Consider the following 21,650-nt stretch of genomic DNA (forward strand, 5'->3'; position numbering starts at 1 on the left):
CTTTATCTTTAAATTTAGTTATTAAAATATGTTTCATGAATAATAATTAAAATTAAATATTTTATAAATACATAATAAGGTTAGTTACATTTTTAGTTCTATTGTTTTTTTATTTTGTTTAATTTCGTTCCATTATTAATTAAAACTTAAATAAGGTCTCATTATTTTTAAAAGGGTTCAGTGTAGCTCTTTTTGTACAATTTTGTCATTAGTGATTACAATTAGCAGTTTTAAACCGTGGCTAAAAGGAATAAAAGATAGTAATCCCTAATAATAATTTAATGTTTAACTTGTGTGTTTTATACTTTTAGAAAATACTTGTAATTCTTATTATCAATTATTTAATTTCAAATATTTTATTTTATTATTCCTTATTTAAATTTTAATTATAGTTTTTCTATAAATAAGATTCATGTGCACATACACATACAATGGTAAAAGAAAAAGGAGATTAACTTACAAAACACTAATAAATTATACAAAAATCCTATAACAATTAATAAAACTAAAATTTAACTTTACTTGAATTAGCAAATAATACTTCTAAAATATGATCGAGTATGTTACTTACAGTGTATAACGACTTTCTCAGGCGCATTGTTTTTTACATCGCGCGAAATTGGAGAGCGCAAACCGTAACCGAACCCCACGTCCTACGTTCCCTCTCATATATACATATAATAAGGACTTTCTAAGCCTCATTCAACGACTCCAACGTCTCTCTCTCTCTCTCTATCTCAAACGTTTTCCATTCCCAAATCTGCGTTCAGAACTCCAATCACGAGGAGCACTTGCTGCTGCAACTGCATATGCAACAATGTCATCTTTATCCGATTCCGAAACGTCGTCCACCGGTGCAACGGAGTACAGGCCTTTCCGCCATATCAGTCGCGATCGTAAGATCCGTTTCATATTCAGCTTTGCATTTCTCTTTTCCTTTTCTTTCGTTTCTCGACGAATGCTGGTTTAGAATTAGAAACTTGGTTTTGAAGCTTCAATTTCTCTCTGTCTGAATAGAGCTCGGCGTCGAAGCATCTCTGAATCTGCATTTCATTTGGTTTGGAAATTAAATCACAGAGTCTGTCATTTTGAAACTAAAATGAAGATGCGCGTGTTTGGTTTCGCATTGAATTATCTAGAACCATGGTGAAATGCCAACTAACGTGACTTTGAGTAAATAAATATTTTCCACGCCAATGTATTGATTTTGATTCCAGATTCCATTCTGAATTGTGTTAGTAAAAAAAAATTATATTAAATTATCCAAACATTAATTACATTACTTCAAAATCAATTTTATAAAATTAATTTTGTTTTATTTTTATTTAACTTTGATGAGTCCAATCATCTACAAAAGGAATCCACAGGTTTCTCTTATAGAAAATTGTGTGAAAAGAAATATGAATTTCTTAACTCTGATATTTTCTTTTTAATATTTAAATCAAATAGAAGACTAAATTTAATTAAGCATTGAGCATGTAATTGCTTCATTTCATGACTTTGTTGCTAATCATTTTCATGATTTGATGCTAATAGGTTTATTATATGAAATGCTTAAATCGGCAAAGTCACCTGATTCGAAAGCATGGAAGGTGTGTCTTGAGACTTTAATATGAATATTTTTACCATGTTTATATCTTCACATCTCATCTTCAGTTAATTCAAGTTGACATTTGATGTTGGACAGTTTTTCCTTACTTTCTCAGGTGCTAATAATGGATAAAGTCACGGTGAAAGTTATGTCACATTCATGTAAAATGGCAGATATTACAGACCAAGAAATTTCCTGTGAGAACCCTACAAAATAAAATCACTTTTTGAATTTCTCTTTTTCTGCATTTCTTCTTAAAGAAACCATTTACTATCTATGACTGATGGCACAAAATGTAAAGGAGTGGATGGTGGATGTCTCTGAGAAGCACTTATCATTATCATACAATGGTCTAACAGTTAAGAAGTGATTATTGGTGTCAAATGCTACTCTTTTCTTCCAAGATTTATAAAAAAACCAGACAATAAGATTGGGAGTGTTTCTCAGCATGTGTGCTATTTTAAGTTATTGGAGAAAAATAAGGAGTTAAGTACAAAAGTTACATCATGTTTTTTATATCCTTCTCGCCAACGAGTTCTCTAACTGAATGATGACAAATGGATTTTTTTTTTAAAAAACCTTGCAACACATATTTGATAGAGGTTGATTAATACTATTAAAAACAATATCCAGGTGTCATCATTTGATTAAAGAATTTAATATAAGAAATATAAAGAACTTGTCCAAAAATTTAAATCATTTGCCACAATATTTCTCATTCAATAAGCCATATTATCATGTTGCACCTGATATCAATTAGTCTTTGTCTTTCTCCAGCATGTAGTCCTCTCCACTCCAATTGGCAATGTACATTTGTCAAGCTCATTTCGATCTGAATATTGTACACTAAATTAGATGCTTTCTTATGTTCATTGTATCTTATGTTTTTCCTTTATATATACCGAACCATTTTACCACATCATCTGTTCTGTGGTTACTCTGTTAAAATATTGATATAGTATAATTTGTTGAACATTTCATTGCAGTGGTGGAAGACCTATTCCGGAGAAGGCAACCATTACCATCTTTGGATGCTGTTTATTTCATGCAGCCTTCTAAAGAGAAGTAACTTCATCTCTTAATTAGAAATTTCCATATTTTACGTCAGCAATATATATAAAAAATCATGTAAAAATTAAATAACTGTTTTATTATTCAAGGACAACTCTTTCATTACAACACAATATTAATTAGATTTACATAGATTTTAGCATTTTTATTAACTTCCTTCTTGTTAATTATTTAAAACATAGGCACAAAATTTTGCTAGCATTCACTTTGCAACTTCAACGCTTGCCGATTTCAATTTCAATATATCAGATATATATGTTTTTTGTAACCTAGTTTAACTATTTGATACAGCCTATTTATTTATCACAGAAGAAGAGGCTTCAAGCTGTATAAAAAAAATCTTAGTGATATTATCAATTGAGGGTAGTTAATAGGTTTTTTCCTTTAATTCAATGACAAAGGTTTGTGCAATAATGGGTGGGGAAAGAGACAAAGATAGAGTATGTTATAGAAAACTTAAAAGAAACAACTAGGAGACCTAATAGCTTATTCCTTTTCTTAGCTTGTAGGAGCCTTGCCTATGTTTTGTGAACCATTACCACAGAAAGATTCTCAGGTTGCACAAGGATTTTATATTATTCAAAACATTCTTGTGTGTCTACACAGATCATAGAAAGTTTCCTAAAGTTTTGGTGTAGGCTCTAAATCTTTTATGGATTATAAAGTAATCATGCACACACACATACAAATATTTGGAGTGTACAATGTATTCATAGAGGTACAAAAAAGATTTAACAGAAGGATAGCCATTACCATGAGTAAATGGGACTTAAATAATGCAAGATGTCAGACAGAAAAGATAGTTTCATTTTAAAAAAATCCAGGTATTGCAGCATGTCTCTCCATGTTCCTTGCCTTGAATAATACAATTATCCATTTATGTACAACTACATTATGGTAAAAGTAAGGAAAACATACTTGAGTGAGACTTAAATCTAAACAACCTTTGAGCTTTGATGCCTACTCCAAAAAATAATAATAAGAATAGACAGTAAAAAATTGGTTTCTATCAAAATGGATCTTTCCATTATCTGTGAGGATTAATTTAAATAATTGAAACTTGAAAAGCACAGACAACTTGATATATAAAATTGTCCCCATTAAATATACAACTGTTACAATTTAAATCAAGAAAAATACACCTTTTGTTATCTATATCATTCATCAATATCCCTTTTCCATCTTAAATCTATCAGCAGTATAAGGCCACAAGTTTTTGTGTTTTATTTGTATTAAATTCTTAGTGTTCATTATTTCTCTAATCCCTTTTTTTCTAATTTTATTCCCATTTTAACACAATTGTCTTCTCTTCCATGCATCATTTTAAATTGTCTTCTTTTCTCAGTTGTTCCTTTTATTTTCACTTGCACAATTTATCCATATTAAACATATCTTTTGCTAGCATGCAGTGTGGTCATGTTCCTGTCTGATATGTCTGGAAGGGAGCCCCTGTATAAGAAGTATGGGAAGCATTCTAATTTTTCCCAAGTTTAATATTGTTTCAACTTTTTTAAGCTTAACTCAGGACAAAACTTAACATTTTTTTCCCTTTTTATATGGGACGGGGGCTGTGTTTCTTTTCTTCCTATGCAATTTCAGAGCCTATGTATTTTTCAGTTCACCAATCCCAAAGGAACTTGTAAACCACATCAAGTGTGATACAAGTGTCTTACCCCGCATAGGTGCACTGAGAGAGGTCAAGATTTTGTTGTCCCTTTCTATCTAGTTGTTATCAGCAAGTGGTCAACATCAAATTGTTTTTATTGAAATTACTTTTGGTTCTGTTTTGCAGATGAATTTGGAATATTTTCCAATTGATAGCCAGGTAGTTATTGAACTTTGCAATTTCTTTGGAATATTTACTTTTATGCATACTTGGAATGAAATAGTTTAGTCCATTGACCTACTAAATACTTTTTCACAATCTTGGTGTATCATAAATCCTTCTTATACTATTGTTCATGGGACTGGCTTAGGTGTAAGAATAAACTACCTGGATGAATTTACTGATTTCTAACAGGAACTCCTACATGCATGATTTTGTCATATGATCCCAATGTTTTATTTATTTTTTTAGAACTTGCCAAATCTAAATTTTGCAGTCTTCTCATGGAATTTGGGATTGCAATGACATGAGCAATGTATAAATACCTAAATAAAAAATGCAAATCCATGGAAATTTGGCCAATATAGTAATATTGTATGTTACTGTTGCTCTTCAAGTATGCAACACTATTACGTTATTGTATTTATTGTCAAGAGAAGAATCGCCTTGACCTTTTTAAATGATGTTCAAAACAAGGGGAAAAATAGATTTTTCTTATGAGATGTATATGATGCAGGGTTTTATCACTGATCAAGAAACAGCAATGGAAGAACTTTATGGCAATGTTGAGAATACTCGCAGATTTAACACCAGCTTGAATACTATGTCTATTCGAATAGCTACAGTTTTTGCTTCATTGAAGGTATTACCTATACACCTCATATATTTACCCAAAAAAACCCTACACACCTCATACTCTATATTTGTAATTAATCCAGGTTAAGATTTTAATGAACTACTCTTGACTCACTGTAACGAGAGAGTTGCATGTACTTATTAAGTTATCCCCTTTTCTTCTTTTCTCCCTTGTTTTCTTTTTACATTTTTTTATATAATATACCCTTTCTAATTTTCATTCACTTTTGGTGTGTGCATATTTTGGTGCAAGTCTAACTAACTTTTTGAGCAGAACTCACTCAACCAAATAATTACTACATTATGATTCCTAGGGATCCAATCAGTTCCCTATTTGTGACAACTGTTACTTTTCCCCATTATTTTTGTTCAAGCATGATATGGTTGTTTGCATGGGTATCAAACTTAAGTCAAAATAAAACTAGATTGCTACTTACTTGTAAAGTACAATATAGGTCATTCTTCTATTGATTAAATTGAGTTACTCTTTCCCAGGAGAGTTAGGAAGGGGTTTTCATCATGACAAATCAAAATGCAATGAATATATATAATAGAAATTCAATTGTCTAAAACATCAACCTAAGAAATTGAAGCTCGTGTGATAGTTCTATGACGTGAAGAATTCCATACATACTTTCTGAATTGAAATACATGGAACACATTGTGAAGGTTATACAATGAGGGAGGTAAGGCAATTTGATAGGCAACAGGCCTGACTCTCTTGAGGATTTGGAATGGATTGATGAAACAAAGATTTAGCTTCTTTGTCTTGATGGCCCTTAGAAATACATGCTTACTTTTATCAAACTCTAGAGGTTGTCTATGGTTTCTTATTTGAATAACCCTTTTTGTCTATTTTTAGCAACTTGCAACTCATTCCTAATCATTTTGATCTTTTCAATGATTTCCTAGACTAGTCCCAAAAGGTTCCTTTCCCAACCTCAAATCCACATAAGGGAGTCCTACATTTACAGCCATAATGAGTCTCGTAGGGTACATGTAGGAAAACTCTTAGGGTCTCATAAAGAGTCCTATACTTACAGCCATAAAGAGTCTCTTTTGGTGCTCTATATTAATTTGTTGACAAGTTAGGCATCTAGACACAAACTCTACCATTTCCTTTTCATGTCTAACCACCAAAACATTCTCTAATTAAGGTCTAGGTATATAATGGTAGCTTAAATATGTGCTGAGAATCCATTCTGCTAGGAAATCAACGCTTTGATACCACTATTTGAAAATCAACGCTCCCACAAACAAAGTTACTTACATTCATAAAGGATTGTGAGAACACAACAAAGATTACACCGTAGAAAAATAATAACAAACACAAGAATTTAACATGTTGCGGTACCTCTTGCATACATCCACAAAACCGTCTCAAAAAGTATTTCACTATCACAAAAATGATTACAAGATTGTAACTCACCCCAAATAGTGTATCACTCTACAAACCCGAGTACCCCACTCAATGGTTACAAGAAATGATAACACTCTCACACAAAGACACTTTTCTCTCAACAAAGTGACTTTGTTTCACAATCTCTCTTCTCACACACTCTCTCTATGTGTTGTGTTTCTCCACTAATTATCTTCTCTATTTATAGTGAAGATTGACACCAACTATAATAAATAAGCTCTCTTGAAAGTTGAAACAAAAACAACTTTCAATGCATCCATTTAACTAAGATTCATCTAATAAAATAAATCTTTCACTTTGCATTTAAGCCACTTAAACCTTAGTGATAAAAATTCAATTCTCAATGTACATGCACCTTATCTTTTGACTTGAAATTCTACACATTTTTATGGGTTTCTCTTAAGATTTGACCAATTAAACCCTCATTCTTAGGAACACAAACTTTCCTAGGAAAAAATGGCCCCATCATTAGCCACTTCCATTTTGCCTTGTCATCGTTTTGTGTCATTGACAAGAAATTATTTTTACCGTACAAGAATCTCCATTGAAGTTTCAACTCAAACACAATCCTTGTCTACTTTTGATCCCTTGTTTATAAAAATGAGGACCACATATGAAACGTTTTTATAAATGAAATACTAAAATTGAGCGATTTATTTTTAAGGGACTAAAAATGAATATTTAACTCTTAATTGTTTGTAGGAACTAAAAATATATTTAATTATGAACTAGATCACCTATTATTTAATTAATTAGCAAGAGACAACACAAATATGACAATCACAATCTTGTGTTTAGATCAATCTTGATTTAAACTTAATTCAGTTAACCTAGGTTACCAAATCTATTAAACTAGCATCAAGTAGATTTCAAATTAATCAATCCTGATATTTGCCACCACTTCAATTATGAGATTAAAGTTCAAATCGTATCAGATCTAGGTAAACAAAATTGTGTTTGCAAAAGTAACTCATAATTGGAGAAAGAGAAAAAAATAGAAAGTAATATTTAAAACAAACATTAACCATATAAACTCAAAACTAAATTCATAATTATTGAATACCTTAGATTGACTAGGAGTTTAGCTTTCCATAGAAACCAAAATCTAAGTTTCTAGAAAAATGCAGAAAATACAGAAGAGAAGGGAGAAATCCTTAAACCTAAAAGGTCAAAACTAAACATGATTCAAGTTTTTGCACTCTGGTTTTCCTATATATAATATTCAATTCTTTGCTAGTGCATACTCTAACTCTAGCCCAACTTCTATCCCACGAAATTGGTTTTTTAAAGACACCTCATTTGCCTTATTTCTTAATTTGAGTGAGTTGTGCGTCAAACACTAAGGCAGTGTCACTCATATAAAGAACCTCATCAAGTCGAAGTTCAAGGCCAAATTCTACCATTGAAATGTCTGAATAGATTCTGGATGCATTTCACAAGATTTTTAGATTTCTCTCTTAATTTTCCTGGCATATAAAGAACATTAAAATTAGAAATCCATAGCTCAATTTATGTGTTGGTAGTTGGTTAGATGATAGTTGATAGTTGATAGTTTTAGAGAATTGTTTTAGAAAGAAGGCTATGTCATTGATTTCTTGGATTGTCAATTACAACATACCAATTGTCTATTTATAGGCTCAAGTCACCAACTTCTCAATGGTGGTGAATGTTTCTACATTACTTTAGATCTTTCTAGAGTTTTCATGATAGATTAGTATCATGATAGTTCTAGATTCTTCTATCTTATACATACACTTATAGTTCTAGATTGTTCTACCATATTCTATAGTTCTAGGATATTCTACTATTTTCATACATATTATATTTAAGAATATTCTAGAAATTTGTAGCAATTTCAACACTCCTCCTTGATGCAAATTTCTGTGACTCCGAGTATAGCTCGTAATTCTTCAAATCTTGGTCTCGACAAAGCCTTCGTGAATATGTCTGCAATTTGATCTTCTGTTCTACAGTAGTCGAGTTTGATCTCTTTAGTTGCTTCAGCTTCTCTGATAAAGTGATACTTGATTGCTATGTGTTTTGTTCTGTTGTGATGAACTGGATTCTTCGCCTTTGCAATTGCTGATTTGTTGTCGCAGTTGATTTTAGTAGGCTTATCTTGTTTTTCTCCCATGTCTTCAAGTATCCTACGAAGCCATATAGCTTGACTCGCTGCTTCAGCAGCTGCCACGTACTCTGCTTCTGCTGTTGATTGTGCTACTGTAGCTTGCTTCTTCGACGCCCAAGAGAACATTCCCGATCCTAGTGAGAAAGCATAGCCAGAGGTACTCTTCATGTCATCTGCTGAACCTGCCCAATCACTGTCGGTGTAGCCAAGTAATTCTGAGTTGGTTTCGGTAGTATACCATATACCGAACTCTTTTGTTCCTTGTAGATACCTCAAAATTCTTTTTCCTGCTCCAAAGTGTATTTGACTTGGGCTTTGCATGAATCTTGATAGAAGACTTGTAGCATACATTATGTCAGGCCGTGTAGCTGTCAAATATAGGAGGCTTCCAATTAGACTTCGGTATTTGGATGCATCAGCTTCTGGTGCTCCATCATTCTTCTGTAGTTTCTCATTTGTTATGAGTGGAGTAGCAACAGGTTTGCAACCATACATCTTGAATTTCTTAAGTAAGTCTTTTGTGTATTTCTTTTGCGAGATGAATATCCCTTCATTTCTCTGACTTACCTCTATGCCGAGGAAGTAACTCATCAAACCAAGGTCAGTCATCTCAAAGGTCTTTATCATGTCTTCTTTAAACTCCATCATCATCTTAGTATTGTTTCCCATGTAGATAAGATCATCTACATATAGAGAGAGTAAGAGAGTGTACTGACCTTGAGACTTGATGTAAAGTGTAGGATCACTCTTGCTCCTCCTGAATCCTCGATCCATGAAATACTGATCGATTCTGCTATATCATGCTCAAGGTGCTTGCTTCAAACCGTAGAGTGTTTTTCTTAGTCTTAACACTTTGTTTTCTTTGCCTTCAGACACGAATCCTTGTGGCTGCTCCACATAGATCTCTTCTTCAAGTACGCCGTTAAGGAAGGCGGATTTGACATCTAGTTGATGGATACTCCATCCTTTTTGTGACGCAAGAGCTATTAGAGCTCTTATGGTATCAAGACGAGCTACTGGTGCAAATGTCTCATTGTAGTCAATTTCGGGTTGCTGTGAGTAACCCTTAGCTACTAGCCTCGCCTTGTGTTTCTGTATGGTGTCATCAGGATTGAGCTTTGTCTTATAGACCCACTTAACCCCAATGATATCTTTTCCATGGGGATGATTTACTAACTCCCATGTGTTGCTTTTCTCGATCATCTGTATCTCTTCTTCCATTGCCTTGACCCATACTTCCTGCTTTGACGCTTCTTCAAAGCTTCTAGGTTCAAGTATGGCCAAGTTACAGGTTTCATATATGTCCACCAAAGATCTTACTCGTCTTGGAGTAGACTCTGGTGATGATAGTTCTTGATCTTGTTGTTGTGGTGGAGGTGAAGGTGGTTCACCTGGGTCTTCTTCCTCATCTTCTTCTTGAGGTAGTTGAGCAGGTATAAGAACGTTCTTCTCCACTTTTTCTTCATCCCAATTCCAAGAAGCATATTCATCAACTTCAACATCTCGACTGATGACGAGTTTCTTAGTTTGCAAGTTGTAGACACGGTAGCCCTTAGAGATATTGCTATACCCAAGGAAGATACCTCGTATAGTCTTGTCTTCAAGCTTGTGCCTCTTCATGTCTAGAATATGAATGTAGCATATAGATCCAAAGCCCTTAGGTGCTTTGCTGATGGCTTCTTCCTGTTCCAAGCTTCAATCGGAGTCTTGCCTTTTACAGACTTAGTTGGACATCTGTTGAGTATGTAAACAGCAGTGTAGACTGCTTCAGCCCAGAATGTGTTAGGTAGTCCCTTCTCCTTGAGCATCGATCTAGCCATCTCCATAACTGTGCGATTCTTTCTCTCGGACACTCCATTTTGTTGAGGAGAATATGCGACTGTAAGTTGTCTCTCAATGCCTTCATCCTCACAAAATCTTTCAAACTCGCGAGAGGTGTACTTTTTGCCGCGATCACTTCTTAGTACTTTTATCCGTTTTCCACTTTGATTTTCAGCAAGGGCCTTGAACTTTTTGAATACTCCAAAGACTTCTGATTTCTCTTTTAGAAAATATGCCCATGTCATTCTAGAGAGGTCATCAATGAAGAGTATGAAGTACCTGTTGTTCCCATGTGATGGCGTCCTCATTGGTCCACAAACGTCCGTATGTATCAGCTCCAATAGATCTTTCGCTCTCCATGCTCCGTTTGTTGAGAAAGGAAATCGTTGTTGCTTACCAAGAAGACATCCTTCACACACTTCATTGTTCTCCTTTATGCTTGGAAGATCTCTCATCATGTTCTTCTCATGTAACAACTTCAAGGCATGTGAGTTGAAGTGGCCAAATCTTCGATGCCATAGCCATGAATCATCAACTTGTACCTTCATGGCAATGTTTGTTGCATATTTTAAATTTAGAGGGAAGCTTCTATTGCTCTTATTCATCTTTACTTGGGCTATCTCAGACCTTTTATCTTTGTTGTCTAAGATTTTTCATACACCTCCTTCAAAGTGAAGTGTGTAGCCTCTCTCCATCATTTGGCCAATGCTTAGAAGATTTTCTTTTAGGCTGGGAACTAGTAAGACATCATGGATGAGTCGCATACCTTTATATGTCTCCACCATGACAGTGCCTTTGCCTTTTGATTCAACTACACTTTCATTTCCCAGTCGAACTTTGACTTTGGCAGACTCATCAATACTTTTGAAAATAGTCTCATCCTTGGCCATGTGATTGCTACATCCACTATCCAAGTACCAGCTTCCTCCCTTTTCTTTTATTGAGTCTTGAGTGGCGTAGAACATACATTGTTATTGATCATGCTCCTCTACGATATTAGCTTGATGCCTATTTTTGTTGTGACAATTTTTCTCTACGTGCCCGAACTTCTTGCAATGGTTGCATTGTGGCATATTACGGAACCAACAATTTTGCTCTGCGTGGCCTTGCCTTTTGCATATATTGCATGGAGGATTTTTATCTATGTTGTTCTTAAGAAAATTCCTCGAACCTTCTATTCTTTTGGAAGTTTCTCCATAATTTTTCTTTCCTCCATTTTCTTTGTTTTGGGGCTGAAATTTAAACTTTAACTGGAAGGCATTTTCAATTGTATCTTCTTTATGCCTATATAGTCTTTGCTCATATGCTTGAAGAGAGCCCACAAGTTCTGTCTCTGATAGAGTGGACAGATCTTTGGTTTCCTCAATCGTTGTCACGATTGGGTCAAACTTTTGGGGCATAATAATTAGAATTTTCTCAACAATTTTCTTGTCAAGAATATCTTCCCCAAAAGTTCTCATTTGATTAACTATTCCTTTAACTTTAGAATAGTAATCTTTAACTGTCTCAGACTCCTTCATCTTCAATAGTTCAAAATCTCTTCTTAGAGATTGAAGTTTAACGGCACGTACCTTAACACTTCCTTGAAACTCCTCCTGCAATGTGTTCCACGCTTCTTTGGCAGTCTTAGCTCCCATAATTCTTGGGAAAATTAGATCAGTCACCGCTTGTTACAAGGTGAACAACGCCTTTGAATTTTTCTGTTTATTTTTCTTCAACTCTTTTTCTTGAGATGCATTAAAAGCTGAAGTATCCGCGGGAATGGTGAAGCCTTCTTCTACTATGTCCCATAAATCTTGAGATGAAAAATATGTTTCCATTTTAACACGCCAGAAATCATAATTTTCACCATTGAAGATAGGGGCAGAAATAGTTGACAATTGAGTAGTGTTATCCATAGCTTAAAAAAATATTATTAGAGTGGGTTAATAGTACAAAGGAAATTTTTGAAGTAGTTGGGAGGATTTTGAAATGGTAGGTAGGTAATATAACTACGCCCAATGTATGACCGAACCAGGCTCTGATACCACTGTTGGTAGTTGGTTAGATGATAGTTGATAATTGATAGTTTTAGAGAATTATTTTAGAAAGAAGGCTATGTCATTGATTTCTTGGATTGTCAATTACAACATACCAATTGCCTATTTATAGGCTCAAGTCGTCAACCTCTCAATGGTGGTGAATGTTTCTACATTACTTTAGATCTTTCTAGAGTTTTCATGATAGATTAGTATCATGATAGTTCTAGATTCTTCTATCTTATACATACACTTATAGTTCTAGATTGTTCTACCATATTCTATAGTTCTAGGATATTCTATTATTTTCATACATATTATATTTAAGAATATTTTAGAAATTTGTAGCAATTTCAACAATATGACCAAAATGTTGAAACAACTGTGTCAAAATGAAACAAATGTTGTTAAAAAGATTCGAAGTCCAACATGACCCAATAATTCAACTTAATTAGTATTAGGACTAATCAATGAAGATAAAAAAAAATCATTTAAAAGGTAATTATAAGAGTAATTAAATGTGTTAAAGATAGTAAGTAGTAACTATCACTGATCAAGATGTTTAAACGTGGTGTCAATCTTGATCTATTGCATGTTTCTCAAATTCTACCACACAAGTTATACTTGATTTTCCTTTAATTCCTTATCTTCTCTATTTAAGGTATATGCTATAACTTCTGAAAGAGACTATTCAAATGTTTCTATCTTTTTAGGAGTTGCCATGTGTGTGGCATCGTGCTGCAAAGGATAGTGACGAGTCTACAGCAGCAGCGGTTCGTGAATTAGTTCCTACCAAGCTTGCTAATGCTGTTTGGGACATGGTTTCTAAATATAAATCTACCATTCCCGGTTTTCCACAAAATGAAACTTGTGATATGCTCATTGTTGACAGATCCATAGATCAGGTTAAAAATGTCTCTTCACTATGAATATGAATGTCTCCTTTTATAGCTCTCAATTTTGATGACTGTATTGAATCTGCACCACAGATTGCACCTGTCATTCATGAATGGACCTATGATGCTATGTGCCATGATTTGTTGAATATGGATGGAGATAAATATATGCATGAGGTATGACTTTTGCTTGTTTGCCCTTCCCTTCATCATGTATGCTGGTCGGCCCAAGGATAAGACTACTAAAGCTTCAAACAAAAAATTATTTACTAACAATTTTATAAAGTATAAAGGTCACGTATGTTGGTAAAAAGACTCGAAATACAGCTCTTTCAATTAAAATATAAAAGTCTTTTAAAATCTATTGTAGATCTCACTCACAGGAGGGCCCGGCCCCGCACGTATACAAGTTTTCTGCATTTTGCTGTTTTTGATTTTAACATAGCAATCATGTTATTAGGTTCCCAGCAAAGTCGGGGGCCAACCTGAGATAAAGGAGGTTATTCTACAAGACCATGATTCTGTTTGGCTTGAACTACGCCACACTCATATAGCGGATGTACGTCTTATTTACTAGAATTTGTTTGGATAAATAATTTTATACATACTTATAGAAAAAGAAAAAAAAAAGAAATTAATAAGTTTTTTAACATTAGTTTATGCATAAGCTAACTTATAGAAACTCTTTCACCAAATACATTATTTTTAACTTACCCATAAACTAATTTTAGCATATGGAAGAGTTTTTTTTCTCATATAAATGTTTATGGACAAGTTTATCGAAAAAGACCATAATATCAACTAACAATTCATATATTTCTGAAATCTCAATGGTCTTTTACCGACTTAAATACCAGGCTAGTGAAAGACTGCATGAAAAGTTTACCAATTTCGTATCAAAGAACAAAGCAGCACAAATTCAGCAAAGCGGAAGGTTTGCATTGCCACCTTTCTTCTTCCTTTTATGAAAAATAATGGTCATTTCGTGAAATGCCTCCAAATTAATTATGGTCCTACCTTTCACTATATTGTCATTATTCATTTCACGTATGACTTGTTTGGCAAGTTTTTCTTTTCTGAGAAATAATTGCTTTTCTTTTTAGATGCTCGCTCAAAAATAAAATAGAAAATCGGAGTATACAATTAACTCTGTAAGGAAAAGAGAGAAAATTAAATAGAAAATCAAAATTCCCTTTATATTAGTTATATATTGTACATGTTACCCCCGAATACGAGAGGATACTGATCCCACCTGAACCTCACTAAGATTAAATGTGAACTTGGACTAAACTAAGATTAATTACATATCCAACAGGATGATTTGTATAGCCTCCCAAACCTTCTCCTAACAGGTTACGTTGTTGCCTCCCACCATTTGCACTTATTTTGACTAAAATCCAGTTGAACTTGTGGTTCTAGTGCCATTTATTTTTAACCTATAAATTTGATTCTTTGCAGAGATGGTAGTGAATTATCTACTCGAGATTTGCAAAAAATGGTTCAAGCTTTGCCCCAATACACTGAACAAGTGGAAAAGATCTCACTTCATGTAGAGGTGATTTATTCCATCTAACTTTCATTACTTCTCTTTTTGGTTTGTCTAGGAAAAGTATTTGGTTGCATCTTAAGATTAATGGCAATGGAATAATGTAAGAGAACACTATTAAATGACATACATTTTGAGAAATGAGAACTTATGATGGCTTTAGAGTTTAGACACAAATTACATACAACTCTTTCAAATTTATAAGGTCACATTCTCATAACAAAAGAAATATATTTCTATTCTGACCAATCTGCTGGATGAATTCAAAGCAGATAGCTGGAAAGATTAACAAAATTATCAGAGAAACGGACCTTCGAGAGCTTGGACAGTTGGAACAAGATCTTGTTTTTGGGGATGCTGGAGCCAAGGAAGTTATTAACTTTTTAAGAACAAAGCAGGTGTTGAACTAAAAACACATATCTGAATAGTCAATATTATTTTATTTTGAACACTTTGTTTATTAAAATTTGTGTGCCCATGCAGAACACGTCTCCTGAATATAAGTTGCGTTTGTTGATGATTTATGCATCTGTCTATCCTGAAAAGTTTGAGGGTGATAAAGCTTCAAAGCTAATGCAGGTCATTACCACCTCTTAACAAATTGTGCATGTTTCATGTATTCTCCAAATTATTTTTTTTTTTATTTCGCATGAATATAATTTGAAAAATGCCTGGTATTCCCATCCCACTTTCCATAACTTCAAAATTTGTAATACAAGATGCTCAATATTTTCATCAGATTCATATTGTTTAGAAGGTCAGGGTAAATTTGACTGAATTGAACTTGGAAGACTGTACCTAACTCTCACTTGTTTTATGTTCATGTCTTCTTTTTTTTTTGCATTAAATGATCTTTTGTGCTAACTTTGTGTCACTTTATTTATAACTTTGCTCCTATATAAATCTGGATGAGTTTTCTAAGACAAGACAAAATAGGCTTCCTGTCACATTACTTAGTATGTTTGATTTCTCAGCTCCAATCTGTTTTCCAAGGAATTCAGCATCTACCAACTATTTCAATATTAATTTTATAATTCAAGAGAAAAGAATTTACCATAAGCAAGCATTATAAAATTCTGTACTAGAGACGCGTTAAAGTTGTGCATAAGGAAAGTGGTTTTTATTAATGATTTTTCTTATCTAATCAGTTGGCAAAACTATCACCTGATGACATGAAAGTTATCAGTAATATGCAACTTCTGGCGGGATCATCAAACAAGAAATCATCTGCTGCTGGTGGTTTCTCACTCAAGTTCAGTAACCAGAAGGTAAACATATATATATTCACTTCACACTTAAAGTACCTATGTAGTACCTACTCCCTTGTATAAAATCAATTAAAACAAAAATATTTGAATTGTGGATTCCTTTTCGTTAAGGATTTTAAATATTTTAGGCTGAGGCTGATATTTCTCTTGCATGCCCTTGTTGATAACTTCTCTTTCACACCAAATTATCTGTAAATAAGGGTTGTTTTTCTTGCATAGACAAAACAAGCAGCGCGCAAAGATCGTACTGAAGAGGAAGAAACATGGCAATTATTTCGATTTTATCCCATGTTAGAGGTACGACTAAAGATCATGAAAGCCTTGCTTTGGTGAATACAACTAAGTAATTTTCTATAGCCTTTTCTTTTCCTTTAACCAAAGAAATGTAAAAGTAATTCTTGCCAATTAAACAAGGATCAAGGGACTTTTCATTCACTAAAGTTCTACTACCTATAGGCAACGGCTTTATTTTCATGTCGTGATTGTGTTAGAAATAATCTGAGTAAAACTTACGGAGATTCCATACGAAATCTTTTTGTTTGCTTAAACATAGCAGGACTTGTTTCAAACATTCTTCGTTTTACTGTATATGACCAAATGCAATTTATAGATGGAATTGTGTTTATTAGGAGCTCATTGAAAATCTCATCAAGGGTGAATTGCCAAAGAATGAATATTCCTGTATAAATGAGCCAAGTCCTAGTAATGCCCGAGGTTCTGTTAGAATCAGACAACAGACCCAGACAGCTCCAACCACTGCTCCTCATTCAATGAGATCTAGGAGGACTGCAAACTGGGGACGAGCTCGTACTTCAGATGATGGATATTCAAGGTGACATGAACTATTACATCGACTGAAATTTGTTTCTTTACCAGAAACAAGTTGTGCTTTAAAATGATTTTAGTTTCAATTTCAAGTTCCAACCCTGATTTTCTATTTTTTCCTAACTTCAATAGTGACTCCACATTGAAGAATGTGACTACTGATTTCAAAAGGATGGGCAAGCGAATCTTTGTGTTTATCATTGGTGGGGCTACTCGATCAGAGGTAGAGTATGATAGAAAAAAAATGACTTAATAGCACTTTTAGTCCTCTAGGTATTGTAATCTTATGATTTTGGTCCTTCAGGTTCCAATTTCATGAATTAGGCCAAAGTTTGGCAATCATGTAATTTTGGTCCTTACATCTCTTATTTGATATTTAACAAATTTTATTGACATATAATGACATGATAATTGTCATTCAATGTCACATTAACAAAATTTATTAAAATATTTAACTGAAGATTGAGAGAGTGACCAAACTTTTACAATTGTGATATCTTTAAGGATTCAATTTGTACAATTGGAACTTGTGAGACTTGGAGACTAAAGATACTATTAAGCCAAAAAAAATAGTAAATATATCTTGGATGTTGCAATTGTAATCTTATACTACTTCTATTGTCATTTTCAGCTGCGAGTTTGTCACAAGTTGACACAAAAATTAAAAAGGGAAGTAATCCTAGGTACTACTTCCATGGACGATCCTCCACAATATCTTACGGTAATAAGTCCTTATTCATTTTTGCACATTTTCTCACAATGAGTAGTATAGGGCTCTGTGGCTCTCATCATGCATATTTTTATTTCAGCAATGTCCTGATTATATTTGTAGATCATCATATAGGTGCTTTATGATGTTGAAGGTTGAATTAAATCCATCTCAAACGATTTCAGTTTATATTGCCAAAAAGATTTCTGATCCAACTAACATGATTAAGTGAGCTTTTGAACTATTATGGTGATTCTGCAGTTACATGTTATACTATCACTTTCTTGAGTCTGAGGCTTCTATCCTGTATTAATTGGGACTCCATTTTAAACTTTGGGGGCTGAAAACCAAACATCTTGTTAATTAACCACAAGGAGCTATTTAAAATATTTTCAATGCAAAAACAACAAAGTGAAACAAATATGGATCTTAAAAAGGAAATATAGAGGATGGAAATTAAAACAGATATTTTATTAATAGACACATTTTAATCAAAATATATTTGAAAGAATGCTATGAAAAGAATAAACATGTTACTGCTACATCAAGTGGATCACTTACATAGTGTTGTAGATGAGAGAAAGAACACACCCTCTAGAGAGAAAAACGAGAGAAATGAATTAGAAATGTTATTAATCACAATTCACGCACTCACTATGTTGCAATACAATTGATAACGAGTAGGAAAGTGTATAATTGAAGTAGCTGCTGATATTTATTTGTTTATTTTATGTTAATTTTCATTTTCCTGATGTGGTGAATGTACAGAAATTAAAGTTATTGCTCGACAGCAATGTTACACAGCGGGATGGCCTCGGGATATAACTTGTTTCTAAAGACTGCTAATTACAGCAGGTTGGCAATATCCTTTTGTAACAATGATAATTATCCATAATTGTTTAGACATTAGAAAGTTTATACTCTCTTGACAAGGGATAAACACAGTGGGCCCTTTCAATTTTGTTTTATGCAAATTTTGTTAAAACACCACTCCACTCTCATATATATACCAAGGACATTTTTTCTTTTGAGTGTATACGATGGACATCTGTTGTAAGCTGTTGAAGTATATGTATTCATTTGACACATTTCAATTTATGAGAAAAAAAAATACATTAAAAATTTAACAGGAACAAAATTCAATACTTTTAATTTTATAAAGATGAAAAATACATTTTAGTCTTTATTTTTTTAAAAGTTAAACGCTTTTTTTTTAAAGTAAAATTCCCAAGTTTTTAGAAAGTTAGAAGTAAAATGCACCAAATTAAATTGTTAGGATAAAATTCACCAAAAATTAAAAAATTTAGGATAAAAAGTGCAATTAAGTTTAAATTTTATTTATTTGTAAAAATTTTGAATTGATTACCCATCTAATACCATTAAAGATGTTTGTTTCACAACATCTTCTATTATTGGGAATATAAAAGTGAGAATATTTATTTTTATGTTTTCTAAAAGGTTATAAAAAAAATTTGGGTATCTTTTATTTTCATGATGAAGAGTGAGAAAGTGATATTTCTATCGTAATATATGAAATTTTGTATTACACATGTGTTTTTTATGTTTACTTATTTTTATTTAAATTATTTTAAATTTTATAAATAGTAAACTACCATTTTATTCCTTGAAATTGCCAAGTGTTTTTACAGTAGTCCTTAAAATTAGATAAATGTTAAGCAGATTTCTAACCTTAAAATTTGTTAGTCATATTACTTCTCATGTCTGATTTCATTAGGAACAATTTACTAAAAGGCTAAATAACCAATTTAGTCATTTATTTTTTTTATCAGTTTAGTCTTTTATCTTTTAAAAAGCTCATTTTAATACTTTATTTTTTTAATTGATTCAAATTGGTCCTTTTGTCAATTTGGAGTTAACACCGTTAATAATATTCAGATACTAGTGACTAGCTAAAACCCGTCACAAAACAAAAAATAAGAAGAAGCACTCAAAGCAAGTTCTTGACAAAATTCACAAACCCTAATCTTCTTTCACATCAAACATCCCACAATTGATCATGGACATGTTTATTGTTAGGATTCGGTGGCTTAGACAGTGGAGTTGGGTTTAATATATTTTCCCAATTTAGGGTTTCCCTTATGCATCCCTTTTCAAGGTTAAGGATCTGGAGGCGGAAAAAGTCATTGATGCTAGCAATGACAAGCATTGGTGAAAGAGGGAATTGGGATCCACGGCAATGAATTATGTAAGGACGATGGATATGCGTTGGAGGGACCAACTGAAGGAGGTGATCTTTTTGTCGTGCATGATGTTAAGGTTGTTGAATGTGGCAACGACAACTGTAGAAGAGGGATTGCATATCTATTAAAAGAAGTGATTTTTAGAGGTTGAAGGTTTCCAATTGGGAAGGGTTTGAAAGAAATTGATGAGAAGCAATTTGATGTCGTAGAATTTTGACTCAATGACTAGGTCTTGGAGATAGATAGTTTTGGCATTTAAGGGAAATTATCAATTATGAGAAAAGAGAGAAGGAGCAAGAATAGTTTTGGGATTAGGGTTTGTGATGATTGTTGAGTGGTTGATAACAATTATGACAACTTTTAGTCGTCACAAAATGAAAATTTCATCCTCAAGGCAAAGGGCAAGCTACTAAGTGGTTTTAAATTTAGGCTTGGGATGACAACTTTTCTATTTGGTACGATGATTAAGCTAATATGGGTCTTATGCACCAAGATGTCCCTTATATAGCCTACCATGATGTTAATATTTATCTTAGGGATATTATGGTTGATAACAATTGGTGCACCAACCAGTTATATACTAGACTTCCATCATATTTCTCATATAAGCTTATTGTAATTGATTGTGTTATTGCACCTACATTCCAAGACCGATGTTTGGTAGCAAAACTTGAGTGGTTCACATACTAGAGCTTCAACTTACTCTTGGCTGGATGAGAATGGTACTTATATATCTTCCTTTGAATGGTCATTGGTTGTATAAAGTTATTGACTTAGTTATATTTCATAATGAACAGTTGTTGTCCTTTCTAAGAATGATTCTTGTAGTATATAGCATTTTAGTACAGTACATTCTAAAGTCCTTAAATAAATAGGTCAATCACTTAACAGGAAATAGTGGCTTACCTTAAGGTGAGTGATCAATGAACCTAGGTCACATCCCTTACAATTTTTTTCTTTTCTTTTGGCCCTTAGAAAAATGCTTCGTTTTTTGAGTCTCTACATTACCATTCTCTTTGTGTGCTTACACGCATAAGTTGGTATTTAAGGATATAGTAAATTGATGTGTTTACTATGTGATTCACTTGGGAGAAGAACCAAGACATACATTATAGAGACAATGTCTCATTTTGCTTAAAGCAAATTTGAGAACACTACACTATGCACACATGCCAAAGAACATAAAAATAAGCCTAAGGTTAGTTAATGATTGAGTGACTTGGACATTTCTGTTTGACTAGCAAGTGTTTTGATATTGCTCATTGGCAGATATAAATTGGTAGTTAAAATCACTTTTCTAAGACCTTTCATTGACACATGTTTTTTTTTTTGTTTAGGCTATGCAGATCAAATTGAGTACTATAAGCTCGACCCTAGTTTTAAGCACATCAAATTAAGTACTATAAAATTAAAGATAAAAATGAGTTACTAAGAAATTATCTAGACTTGAAATCAAATAAGAAATTTTTCTAAGCCCAAGTGTCTTTATGTTGGAATTTTAAATTGATTTCTATTTGAGACTCAACTTAATTGTAACATTCATAAATTTATTTCTATTACTTATATTTATCAAGATTAGAAAACATCTCATAATTGAGGTGTCCCTTTTCTTTTCTTTGTTATCTATATTTTAGTACCTATCAAAAAATCTGTTTAAGAATACTTTCATGCCTTCTCACATGTAACTCCATTTAC

General features: G+C 33.0%; 1 protein-coding gene across 1 annotated transcript; it reads left to right on the forward strand.

Annotated features, from left to right (window-relative positions):
- Positions 1–746: 746 nt before the first annotated feature.
- On the forward strand, positions 747–18,830 carry LOC100787667 (protein transport Sec1a). Its single transcript, XM_014775184.3, has 21 exons — positions 747–896; positions 1,537–1,592; positions 1,707–1,788; positions 2,578–2,656; positions 4,072–4,122; positions 4,262–4,358; positions 4,455–4,487; positions 5,005–5,130; positions 13,224–13,415; positions 13,500–13,583; positions 13,867–13,965; positions 14,264–14,340; positions 14,865–14,961; positions 15,225–15,350; positions 15,436–15,531; positions 16,101–16,220; positions 16,440–16,517; positions 16,850–17,052; positions 17,178–17,268; positions 17,677–17,766; positions 18,523–18,830. Exons 1-21 carry the CDS (start codon positions 818–820, stop codon positions 18,577–18,579), a joined length of 2,013 nt encoding a protein of 670 aa, XP_014630670.1. The 5' UTR covers positions 747–817; the 3' UTR covers positions 18,580–18,830.
- The last annotated feature ends 2,820 nt before the right edge of the window (positions 18,831–21,650 follow it).

This window comes from Glycine max, chromosome 1, assembly GCF_000004515.6.
Source record: "Glycine max cultivar Williams 82 chromosome 1, Glycine_max_v4.0, whole genome shotgun sequence".
In the NCBI taxonomy this organism is placed as follows: Eukaryota; Viridiplantae; Streptophyta; class Magnoliopsida; order Fabales; family Fabaceae; genus Glycine; species Glycine max.

Coding starts and splice junctions, on each gene's coding strand:
- LOC100787667 (XM_014775184.3), top strand. CDS start 818: ATGTCATCTTTATCCGATTCCGAAACGTCGTCCACCGGTGCAACGGAG. Junction 897..1,536: donor CCGCCATATCAGTCGCGATC/GTAAGATCCGTT, acceptor TGATGCTAATAG/GTTTATTATATGAAATGCTT. Junction 14,962..15,224: donor AGATCTCACTTCATGTAGAG/GTGATTTATTCC, acceptor AATTCAAAGCAG/ATAGCTGGAAAGATTAACAA.